Raw genomic sequence first — 12,754 nt, 5'->3', positions numbered from 1 at the left:
TCTAATCTTAGAAGCTGAACTCATCACAATGTTATCCAATTCTAATAAATATTCTGGAGGAGGATCCACTGTGGTTGAAGAAGGCTGAACTGGCACTTTCTTTTTCAACTTCTGAGCAGAGTGAGGAGCCCCAGACGTCTGAAGACCATCCATGTTTTCAGACATTTCCTTGGGCCTCAGAGCATTCTTCTCTGTGACTGCCACCATGGCCCCTGAGACCACGATGGAAGGTGGTTGGAAGGACTCATTTCTTTTATATACAGTTAAAACTCATATAATTTCTTTGAAAAATTCTAATTCTTGTGACCAATCTGTTTTTCTCTAGATTTTTTAATCATTAGGGGTATTTTTGAAATTATTTTCCTCTTCTGAATTTATGCTTAGCATATCCTTAGCATTATAAAAGTCCTAAAAACAACAACTTATTTTTGTTAGTAAGGTCTTGGGAGTTGAGCTCTTAGTCTCCTTTATTTTGGGGTTCAAATCAAAATGGAAGTGTTTTCTTTTGCCCCTTTGGTCTTTCTTTAGCGATTGTTCCTTCGCTATAGACAGCAAAGTTGTTCTCTGTTGTGATCTATCTTAGATGAAGCACTTTCATTTGAAAGAGAAATGAGAAGGCTGTTTTACTAATCCCTGGTTAAATCCAAGGAGGCACTCTGATGGAAGAGATCTAATTGAAGGGAGGAGGAGAGAGATTAAAGTCCTTTTTTCCTCCAAAATCTTTTTTTAAAAATAAACTGTCAATTTAACTAAAGACTTCATTTTTCTTCCCACTCCTCCCTCTCCCCCATGCCCACCCCAACTTTAATTCCTAGTTTGCCTTTTTTTTTAAACCTTAGCTCCAAGATACGTCAGTTTCACTTTAGTCCTTCAGGTACTTCCTGTGGAGGATCATTTCTTTTAAATCAGCTGTCAGGTGGAGTATAGTTTTTTTTTCCCCCTCTTCCTTTACATTAAGGTGTCCTCTGCCTCCAATCCTTACCCCCTTTTAGTGCTCAAGTTTTCATAAGCCTGTTTGTGTTTCCCTTAGAGGAAAATTCTGTCAGTTTCACTTTAGTCCCTCCGGGGATTTCTTCAGGCTGAGGCATTTGAGTTTTGCTTTCCTGACACTAGGGATTTCTTACCATCGAACTCTTAAACTTTTCATTTTCATCCCTAAGGGGATCTGGATTACATATGTGATTTGTCTAAGGTGTGAGTTATTTAATGGTAGGATATACCTGAGCTATATTGTTTCCTTAAACCTGGGTTTATTTCTTGTTTTTGTAATTTACTAGCTATGTGAACCTGGAAAAGTAATTTCATCTTTATCTCATGTAAGTTTCTAATACTTTTCTACTAACATAAGCAAGTTGCAGTCTGTGTCAGTGGAAGTTGTTCTCAAACCTGTAGTTCATATGCTGACCAAATTTCAGATATTTCATGTGTTGTTGTACGAAATGTCAAAATAAGTCCAAAGTCTGAGTAGACAATAAATAAACTAAAAGTTTGTATAGACTTCAGGTCAAGTAAATTAGATCCCAATAAAATTCTAGTATTTATACAACTGAGTACCTTATGTTCATCCTTATCTAATGAAAAGAAAACTTAAAAAAAAAGTTGCAAAAAAGTGATAAAATGCCAACATCAGGTAACAGCATACTTTGAAATTTGATATACTAAACACTGTATGGGTCTATCACCCATCCAATTTGAGATTAATCTAGATTCCCAGTTGTAACAATGTGAGCAGTTATACCATCTTCATTGAAAGATAGCTCAGTGTCTCTCTTGCATCTTGTCCACTTGTTTTTTGTGAATAAACATTCCTCTTGACTTTTGCATGCAACTAATTGACCAGGTTAGCAAAGCCTGTTGAAAACATCCTCCACTGGAGAAGATGTAAGAAAATTGATGCACTGTTGGTGGAGTTGTGAATTGATCCAGCTCATCTAGTCACTCTGGAGAGCAATTTGGAACTATACCCAAAGGACTATAAAACTGTGCATATTGGTCCAGCAATACCACTTTTAGGTCTCTATCCCAAAGAGAGCATAAAAAAAGGGAAAAGGATCTATATGTACAAACATTTATAGCAGCTCTTTTGTGGTGGCTAAGAATTAGAAATTGAGGGAATGCTCATCAATTGGGGAATGGATGAATAAATTGTGGTATAGGAATGTAATGGAATACTATTGTGCTATAAGAAATGATGAGCAGGCAGATTTCAGAAAAACCTAGAAAGACTTACATGAACTGATGTTGAATGAAATGAGCAGAACCAGGAAAATATTATAAACAGTAATAGCAACATTGTGTGATGATTAACTATGACTGACTTAGATCTTCTCAGAAATATGAAGACATTTTCAAAAGATTTATGATAAAAATGCTATCCACATCCAGAGAAAGACCTATGCAGTCTGAATGTGGACTAAAGCATAATATTTTAGCTGTGCGTGTATGTGTTCCATTTCATTTTTTCTTTCACAACATGACTAATGTGGAAATACGCTTACATTATACACATGCATAACCTATATCAGACTGCTTGCCAGCTTGGGAAGAGGGGGATGAGAGGGAGGGAGGGAGAAAAATGTAAAACTCAAAATCTTATAAAAAAATGAATGATGAAAACTATCTTTACATAACTAAAAAAAATAGTTTACTAAAAAAATGAATTGAGGTCTTCCTGATAAAAACAAAACAAAAAATATCCCACTAAAAGCCATGAGATTGAGATATGAAATTAGCACATACTTGTTATACAAAGCCTATCACAAAAGTTTAATTTTAGTCAAATTCTTCCTTAACCATGTTTTTTTTTTTTCAAATCTTCTAAGAAACTAGTGGATAGAGGGTTAATTCTGGAGTAAGGGGAGATGTGTGGTCAGACACCTAAGGTACATTGGCTGTGTGACCATGGACAAGTCACCCTCTCAATAATGCTACAGAATTCTCTTAAGACCATAAATTACAGATGTTCCCAATTTGCATTCCTGTAGCAAATTTTCCACACCAGAAATTCCCACATCAGTGCAGAGACTAAAGCAAATCCCATGTTGCTTTTAAAAAGTAACTTGGAAAAAAAAGTAACTTGAAAAAAAAACCCAACAACTAATCCTGTAAGACTGCAAATAGATTTGTGAATAATGGTCTCTGTGTAAGGAAGAGGAAAACTCAAAATAGTTATAGCAGATGTAAGTGGTATGCCTAATTAATCATGTCTATGTAATGTCTTGACATTTTTACTCAACTCTTTGTTCAGTTACCATGACAAAACAATATTGAGCAATCCATGCTCCGATAGAGTTATCTAGCATTATAAAGGCAACTTTGAAAAGATTTAAAATCCTTGATCAAAATGATGACTAATTAGAACTCCAGAAGACTGAAGATAAAGCATGCTACCCACCTTCTGAAAGTGATGGATTTGGGATGCAGAATTAAGCATGTATTTTGGGCACATGGACAACATGGGGATTGGTTTTGCTTCACTACTCAGATTTGTTACATTTTTTTTTCTTTTTTAATGGGGAGAGGTAGGAGGGAGAAAAATACTTTTGTTAAATGAAAAAGTATTTAAAATAAAATTGAAAAAATTAAAGGCAACATAAAATACAGATATCATTTGTAATATTTAAGATACTGCCTTTGCAATTATTGCTGGATGTGCTTAATACGTCAATTGTTGCTTTATGATACAAATATATCCTTAGGGAATAGTCTGCTAGATCACTGAGGAGAATACAAAGGCCACCTACCACAAAAGCAGAGCTTATTAAGTATGCAGTGCCAGACATTGTGAAAAACCAGTTGTAGCAAAGAACAGGGGAGAAGAGAGAAGGCAAAAGGTCAGATTATGAAATTGAATAGAAAACATTTATTTGCCTTATTTTTAGTTAGCTACTACCTTATAATATTTGTATCTCTTAAAGGGAAAAGTATGAAATGACCCTGTTCCCCTCTGGAACAGTTTGCTTGAGTTGCCATACTAAGTCATAAAATTGAATGATTCAAACAAGCATGCTTCCCAGTTAGAACTGAAATCTCTTAGTGGCTTATGTTGAGTAATGCTGTTGGAATTATTTTACCTCCCCAAAGCAAAACAAGCAAATAGGATACTTCATTTTCAATAAGTTTATTATTGTAAACTTCCATCACTGCTTCATCAAGAGCACCATTTCTTTTAGGATTACTGCGATAATCAATTTTAGAAAAATATGCAGAAGTCCCTGGTAAATAAAATTGTTCACTTGCATTTTTTAGTTAAGTCCAAGGGTCCATGACCCAGCTAGAATTTCTCTTCTTTTGCTGAACAGCTCAGTTTTGACTTCTAGTAACTATTTTTTTCCCTTTCCTCAACCTGTTCTCCTTCTCAAGACAGTTTTATCTGATTTATAAACTTCCAATATTCTTTCAGCTCCAAGGTAAGCCTTCCTCTCTCCAAGGCTGAAGCACCACAAAGGCTTACTGGTGGGCACTAACCAATCACGTACACAGTATGTTCACTCTCCCCTCTTCTGTAGGCAACAGCCCACTGAACACCATTCCAAGCAGCTCAATTCTGGATTTCTCCTCCATGCTAATCTACAGAATCAGCCACGGGTGGGTTGGTTAGCCCAGGTGTGTAGCACCAAGTTGATAAGACAACAAAGGTTTTAAGGCTCCTCCCAGTACCTTAGGCTATCATACTCATTCAGGCAGAGTGATAGTGGGTACCCAATCATTTACATTTCGGCTCTCCTCACAGAACAAGTTTAGTTTTTCCAAAGCTGGATCTTTCCAGGAATTCTCATTGGGATTCTGCAATGAAGAGAAAAGGGAAAATATTCAAGCACTTTACAATAGAGAAAACATCCATACATTTATTTTTGATGTTGGATAAGGAAGAAGTGGTCAGGATCAAAAGATACTTACTGTGATTAAGATGCAGTGCAAGTCTTGGGGCTCCCCAGAATCCTCATTAGCACCTACAATTTCTGCCAGCTTCTGGATATTGTTGACTCGAACAATATCGATGTCATTTTCACAACAGAAAGCCTGGATAAGGGTGAAGTGAATTTGCAGAGCAATGTCACCTTCGTCTTCCTCATCTGCACCCAGGACACAAAAAGTCACATTATCTGGATCGCTGTATTGGGGGAGAAAGGAAAGTTACATGAGGAAGAAAGTTAGATCCTGGATGTCAAAACAAGGAATACAACATTACTTCGAAATTACAATTTAGGGTGTGTTTTGGGGGGCTGTCCTCTGCCTCTATGTCTACATGTTCCTTGGTGGTCCAGCAATGATCACCACTTCCCATTTTAGTCAAAAAAGAAACTGTTCCTATCCACTTGATAGGATACTCACACATTCATGACTTTAGCAGACTCATATACGCCTGCAGTAAGGCAGCCTTGGCGTTGGGCAGACAGCAGTAGTTCGTTCAATGCTTTCCCGGCATTCTGCATCCTACAAGGACAGAACAAGAGGGCATGTGGGTGAGAGAAAGACCTCAAGGCGGAGGGAGGGGAGGAAAGTCGTTAAGGGCTCTCGGGTGGGTGCTATGAACACAGGTAAGAGAAGTACACATTCTCAAATACCTTCCCAGCACATGCTACTACAGAGGATGCTTCCTACAGCCTTTCCACAGGAGAGGACCCCAACTGCCCCATAGCCTCCACAAATCCAACCTGCCCCTCTTCTTTTTCCTCCTACACAGTAGTAGCTACAAACCCCACCAAAAACTCCATGGTCTCTTTTTGCTAAAAAGGCGAAACAATCAGAGCTAAGTTTTTGGCGTCCCTGCAGAGACAGTGAAAGGAAGGCACTTTGAAAGCTCGTGCGGAATAGGGAGCTGTCCTGCCCTGCAGAGTTTCGCATGCTCCAGTTCAGACTCTCCAAACGTGCTCCCCGGCTCTCTAGGAGCTTGCCCTGGCTGCAGCCTGCTTCAAGGACTTCCTTTCCCTCTGCTGATTGATAATTACCTATTGGTGCTTTCGATAACCATCTCCTGGCTGTGGATTTCTTCCAGAGTCATGATTCAGGGAGAAGGAAAGAAAAAGTTATCTACAAAGAAGACAAGACGCTTCTGGCTGCTCCTTCACTCAATGGAGAAGATTCTAGCAGACACAGCAACCTTTGGTAACCAAGTAAAATGCTAGAGGAGGCTCGTCTGGAGCCTCTTTATGTTCTTTCTGACTGCTGAGAAGACAGCTGGTGGAGTTCCTTCCGCTGATTGGCTGAGGCAGGGGAGCATTATGATGGTAATAAGGCTGTAGGCTGGCCGACTCGTGCCAGAAGGCCACGTGTGGGGGGTGGGGGGGGGGGCGGTGTTTGGGAGTGGAGGGGGGTGAGGGATTACAATGCCTCAAATCTGCCGCTTTTGTTATGCTGTTACCAGGCAGACTGGAGTCTGTAAATTTAATCTCTCTCTTACATTCTAAAAAGGAAAGAAAAGTTGGTTTGGCTAATGAAATTGTTGATTATAAAAATAAATAAATAAATAGATCCTTGCAAAAATTCTTCTACAAATCTTAACCTTTCAAGAGTTTTTCACTTCATAGGGAAATAATAGTAAAATAAAATTTAAAATGCTGCTTCTAGTTGGCAGAAATTGAACAAAACCTATTTGCTAACACCCAGTTCTTAAAGGACAGAAATTGGCATTTGAGATGCATGTTTAAAAGTATAAATAGGCATCGAGGCTGAAATGAAAACTTGACCAAAATCCGCACAAGCCCTGAATAAATAATGAGTCTTAGTGGAGCAGATTGTGGATGGCACACGCTGCTCGTTTGCATTTCTATTGAAAGCACACAATAGTGGAGGTCTGGCGTGTGGCAGTTTGGAGTTTAGACAATTGATTCTTTTTCTTCATAGCAACACTGTCCACCTGCCACTAGGGTGGGGATTTGCTGATGGGTTGTGGGGTGGGGGTGGCGCAGGAGAGGACCATTGTATTTCTCTTTTCTTTCATCCAATCTGTTATTGCAGTTGAATGTCTGCACTTGCACACGTTTCCAAAGTGCAATTGGATTGGGGTGCCCTAGGCGCAGGCGACGGTCTCCTAGGTTAAAGACTGTGTGTTCTTTGTTTTAACTTTCATACACGCTTTCAACAATAGGGCTCGCAAGCAATTTGGGCAAAAGTCCAACTCCTGCTCGCAAACTAGAATGATAAACTACGTTTGATTGGCTTTAAGGTTTTAGAGCATTCATTTCATTCATGCAGTTAAACACCATACGTTAAAGGGGAAAGGATAAAATTAGCTAAGGGATCTGAATTCTCTTTTAGCTGATCTACACTCGACATACATTTGAAAAGGAGAACTTCTGCTTCAGACCCTAAACCTGGTAGTTTGTGAAGTTGAGGGCCCTGTGGGAAGCCCTTTAGGGTGCACAACGACATAAAAGTGTAAACTATCTAGATTCAGGATTTTCTATATTTCTCCTATTGAGAAGCCTTAATCATTCTGGTAGATGAATTTTAAGGAAGGCAGGTGTTTGCTGAGCCCCAGATGCCCTCTTAGAAAGTAGATAAATCCCAGAATAGTTAAAAGAAGGTGTTTTCTAATTTCACACAGCTACATATTCTATCCATTTTTTTTTCAATAATAGCATGGAAAGACTGAAGTTGGAATAAACTTTTGCAATGGTATTGTAATATACTTTTGTATGTTAAAGAATATACTAGTGCATGTTAGAACCTTTTTTTTCAGATGAGGTGCTTGCAGGTTTATGAGTAGTTAACTATGCCCTGCTGAAATGAGTATTGACAGTGAATTTAAAAGGACTCAACGTTTGATTTGACGACTACTCCCTGGGAACTCTTAAAAAAATCACTTCCTCTCTCAACTTCCTGTAAAATGGGGGAAATAATATTTGTTGGGAGGTTCAAAAGCTATGTAGAAGCTGGAAAATACTAGATAACTTACATTACAATAATGCTGTTAAGCCATGGTGTTTGTTAAATGCCCAAAACATCAAATGGAATATCTGTTAAACATTGACTGCATAGGAACAATTTAAATCAGAAAAAAAAAAAATAACTCTGGCCAAGGTAGGTATCTATGGGTAGGAATTATTAAGGTGAAGAAAAACTTTTAAAATATGAACCCCCACAAATAAATATTAGACACAGAGGTTTCTACACATTTGTCATCTTTCACAATAAGGAATTTTATGGATTACATCTATTAATTTGATAATATATGTCAAATATTCAATTTGTAAAATATTGAACTTTTATGATTTGTGAATTTCAGGACACAAAGAAAATTAATTTTAATCTACAACAGAAATCTCTTTCAATTTTATGCAAAAAAAATTAAAATGAAAGCGCTTGCCTTAATTACAGAGGAATAAATTGCATTATTTAAATCATTTTATCTGCAGACAAGGATCATTTTTTTGCACAGGCCAATAAGTTGAATTCTAATTGCATGTAATTATGACTTCCTTCTCTTCCCTCTTCCTCCTTAGTTCTAGCCCTCTCTAGGAAATGCAACAGCCATTCATGGGCCTGATCTCAGTGCTGGTTGACCCAGAAGCTTTGACTTGTTCTTTTTCCCACCTGGGCCAATTCACACTTCTTTAGGCTGCCTTGTGGTTCCTCGCACCACCTTTTTCTAGCCCCGGCTGCTCATCATATTTAGGTACCAGATTTAGAACAGACATCCAATTGACTTTTTAGCCCCACAGCAATTCAGAACTCCTAGCTCAGGTGAGCACCAATCTCAGTCCTCCTCAGTAGTAGGAACCCTGACTGTGTACCACTTCACCTAAGCAATTCTGAAACTTTTATAATTTTTGTTTTTTTTTTTTTCTGGTCACATAAGGGACATTAAACTGTTCAGTTTATTCCCTGCATGTGTTATTCTTGCTGTGACTAGCAGTAATTAACATTAGACAGATTAAAGTAGTAGGAACTGAAAGATTCTATAATCTAATAAATGGAGATTAGCACTGGGAAACAGATAAAACCCCATTCCCATTGCCTCCACTGTGGTTGTTAATATATAAGTTGTCCTGGTTCTGCCCCATTCACTCTTCGTTTTGTCATACAAGTCTTGGCAAGTTTCTCTGTAACAATCCTTTCTTTTTGTCATTTCTTGTGGCATAACAATATTCCATCATATCCACATATACTATGATTTGTTTAATCATTTCTCAATTGGTGAGTGGTCTTTTGTTTCCAGCCCTTTGTTGCAAATAAAAGAGCTGCTATAAATATTTTTGGTTCTTCTCCTTTTTTATATATCTTTGGGATATATGCCTAGTAGATGCATCACTGAGTCATTGACTTTTAGGTCATAGTTCCAAATTGGTTTCCAGAACTCACAGCAACACTAAAAGTGCATTCTCAACAATTTTCATTTTCCTTTTAATATCATCTTTGCCAGTCTTATGGGCAAAAACTTTGAGTTGTTCTAATTTGCATTTCTCCTATCATTAATGATTTGGAGCATTTTTTTCACAAGGCTGTTGATAGCTTGGATTTCTTTCTTTTAGAACTGCCTGTTTATATCCTTTAGCCATTTCTCTATTGAGGAATAGCTCTTCTTCTTATACATCTTAGAAACAAGACCTTCATTAGAGAAGGCAGCTGAAAAGATTATTTTCCCCTGGTTAACTATTTCCCTTAAAATTTTAACTACTGTATTTATATTGTTTGTGTAAAATAATTCAATTTGTTTTGCATTAGTTTTTGTCCTGTGGTGATCTCTTGTTTGGTAATGAAATCTTTGCAAAATTGCAAAAGATATCTCCTTCCTTGCTCCTCTAATCTGTTTCTTATGTCACTATATATATATATATATATATATATATGTGTGTGTGTGTGTGTGTGTGTGTGTGTGTGTGTTGTGTGTGTATGCATATATATACATAAGTTTATCTTTTTAGAGTTTATTGTAGATTTATTATGAAATGTTGACATAAGTCTCATTTTTGACAAGCTGTTTTTTAATTTTCAGAGGAGATTTTACTGAATAGTAAGTCTTTACATCTGTCATTGTCAAATATTGTGCTTGTACAATGTGTATTTGCTTGTGCACCCAGTCTGAAGGGAAAGGAAAAACACTTTACAAATATCTCCTTTGATCCTCACAACAACTCTGTGTTTTAAGTCTTATTATTAATTCTGCCTTACAGTTGAGGAAACTGAAGCAAAGCTATCCATATGACTTGTCCAGGGTCACACAGCTAGTAAATGTTTGAGGCCAGATTTGAATTCAGGTCTTCTTTATTTTAAAAGGCCCAGGGCTTTATCCACTGTGACTCACTGCTCCCTTTTTTCTGCTTTTTAACTAGTACATCATAGTTTTGATGATTTCTACTCTGTAATATAGTTTGAGATCTAATACTGGTAGGATTCCTTCCCACTTTTAAAAATGAGTTTCCTTGAGATTTTGGTCTTTATTTTTCCTTCAGATGAACTTGATTACATTTTTTTCTAGTTCCATGAAATAAGCCTTTGGAAGTTTGATTGGCATGACTTTGAATAGATAAATAAATTTATGTAGTTTTGCCATTTTTATTATATAGACATGGATCAATCATCAGTAATTAATATGTCTTCATTTATTTAGGTTCATCTTTATTTCAGCAAAATATTTACTTAGTATTTACTTAGTTTTTGTGTGTATTTCAGTTGGCAATAATTTTGAACATTATTTAATTATTTTGAAAGGGAATTTTTATTTCCCTTTCTTTGGACCCAGTTTCTTGATAATCTCTAAAAGTAGTGATGTCTTATGTTGATTTATTCTATATCTTATTACTTTGCTGAAGTATTGCTTCAAATAATTTCTTCTTTAACATTCTCTATGGAGACCATCATATAATAGGCAAAAAATGATAATGTTTTTCTTCTCCTTCTACACTTGTTCTTTTAATTTCTTTGTTTTATTGCTAACAATATTAAATAATAGTAGTGTTAATAGACATCCTTGCTTTGTTTCTAATTTAAAGAAAGGCTTCTAGCATATCTCCATTATATATTATGTTGATGAAATTTGGGGTGCTGGGAACCTCAAGAATGCCAACATGGTGAAGCCTAGAATAAATTCACATGATAAAGCTGTCTGTTAGCCAAATGGCAAAGTTTAATCTAATGTGTAACAAAGCAGACACTCCATCCATGTGGTTTTTGATTTTAGATAGATAATATTTGTCATCAATAAAAAGTTTTATGCTTCTACTGTTTTTAATAGAAATGTGTATTATATTTTATCAAAAGGTTTTTTTCTGCATCTATTAATATAATCAAATTAGTTTGGTTAATTTTTTACTTATAAAACCTATTGTCTATAGTTTTACTTATATTGTACAGAAAATATGTTCTTTACTAATAATGCAGCCTAGTCATAAGGTTCAGTTTTTTGATGTGTTGGTTTCACTGTTCCATAGTATTTTACTTCAATTTTTTTTTGTATCAACATACATTAGTGATAATGGTTTACAGATTTTTTCCCTCTGATTTGTTCCTTCTTGGTTTAATCATGGGGACCATGTTTGTATATAGTAACAATTTGATAGGATCCCTTCTGTTCCAGGGACTCTTTTCCTCAATGAGTGTTTGACTCAGTCTCTCTATTAAACTCCTGCCTTCATAGTTGGGCACCTCAATATATGTATTTATACTCCCTTAAATACTCTTATGTGAAATTTACTTAATTTCACATGACCTATTCTTCCATTTCATATCAGTTATTGCACAAAGATTGTTATACCTTTGATCTTGTTATTATCCACAAATGTACTACTTACATGTACATTAACTCTGAAATTTCCGTATCTGATCACAATTTATTATCATTTCATCTTTCTCTGTGACTTGCAACCCCAAATCCTGTTCTTCAGATGCATTGTGACCTTGAATCTTTCAACCTCTCAGTTCTCAAGGCCATAACCCCTGCCCAAGCCACATTCCTTTTCCTTCCCCTTCTTACCTCTTGGTGGATCAGTTCAACTCTACATTGTCCTTGAGACTTTTCCTCCCTATTATATTGCTGATCCTACCGTGACAAGCCTCAGTCTTGGATTACTCCCACCATCTGTTGCTTTCATTCCTTCTCATATGTGGATGAACAAAGCTGGAAAAAACCATGAAACTGTGCTAACTGGGTACACTACAAATTTATGTTAACCTCAGCTAGGACCTCAATTTGGCAAAGCAGTCTTTTTATACACACCTAATTAACTCAGTATCTCACTTATCACCTTGTCTATTTCATACTTTTTTATCCCTCCTCAAAACTCTTATAGTTCCTCCCTCTCCCAGACTTGTCATCCAAGAACCTTGCCTCATATTTTGCTGAAAAAGTTGAAACTATTTGCCAAGTTAAGGTAAAAATCCACCCATTAGAGCCCAACTAGGATACATGGATGAAGTTCAAGATTTGGTTGGAGAAAGAAATGGTAGGATGAGGAAAATTATTGGAGTTCAAGCAGCTTAGTTTGGAAATGGTACCTACGTAATAATGTGAAGGTCTAGTGCTAGGCAAGATATGATAAAAACTCACCATTAGAGCCAAGGTGAATCCAGAGTCCAAATTTCTGGTGGGAAGGGGATGAGGAGAATCAGGACAATAGCTGGGTTGCTTTATTGAGTTATTATGAAGGGGCCTCTAAAGACTACACTCAATTGTTTTGAGTTCAGTGCTGAGATTCTCAACCACAGTTTTTTTAAAGATAAATTTTATTTTAATATTTTAATCATAGAAAAATGAGCAGAATCATAGGTTGTTTTTTTTTTTAAGACTGAGAGGCATTTCATTGTATTTCAA

At 36.6% G+C, this 12,754-nt stretch overlaps 1 protein-coding gene across 2 annotated transcripts; it reads right to left on the bottom strand.

The window, feature by feature from the left end:
- Positions 1-4,104: 4,104 nt before the first annotated feature.
- On the bottom strand, positions 4,105-6,208 carry GADD45G (growth arrest and DNA damage inducible gamma). Of its 2 annotated transcripts, none has more exons than XM_072650460.1 (4): positions 5,952-6,208; positions 5,335-5,436; positions 4,900-5,113; positions 4,105-4,785 (listed from the first exon to the last, which is right to left on the bottom strand). In XM_072650460.1, the coding sequence occupies exons 1-4, from the start codon at positions 6,002-6,004 to the stop codon at positions 4,675-4,677; spliced, it is 480 nt and encodes a 159-aa protein (XP_072506561.1). In that variant the 5' UTR covers positions 6,005-6,208; the 3' UTR covers positions 4,105-4,674. The 2 variants fall into 2 exon arrangements, with proteins under 2 accessions (XP_072506561.1, XP_072506563.1); XM_072650462.1 differs by lacking the exon at positions 5,952-6,208 and adding an exon at positions 5,568-5,880.
- Positions 6,209-12,754: the final 6,546 nt, after the last annotated feature.

The sequence above is a fragment of the Notamacropus eugenii genome, chromosome 3 (genome assembly GCF_028372415.1).
Source record: "Notamacropus eugenii isolate mMacEug1 chromosome 3, mMacEug1.pri_v2, whole genome shotgun sequence".
NCBI lineage: Eukaryota > Metazoa > Chordata > Mammalia > Diprotodontia > Macropodidae > Notamacropus > Notamacropus eugenii.
Note: the sequence above shows the minus strand (reverse complement) of the source record. Positions and strands in the feature narration are given on the sequence as shown.

Excerpts from the sequence above, each read along its gene's own strand:
- GADD45G (XM_072650460.1), bottom strand. The coding sequence starts at position 6,004 with ATGACTCTGGAAGAAATCCACAGCCAGGAGATGGTTATCGAAAGCACC. Across the intron at positions 5,114-5,334 it reads TCTGCTAAAGTCATGAATGT|CGATCCAGATAATGTGACTT; the intron begins GTGAGTATCCTA and ends CCCCCAATACAG. Across the intron at positions 4,786-4,899 it reads TGCACTGCATCTTAATCACA|AATCCCAATGAGAATTCCTG; the intron begins GTAAGTATCTTT and ends TCTTCATTGCAG.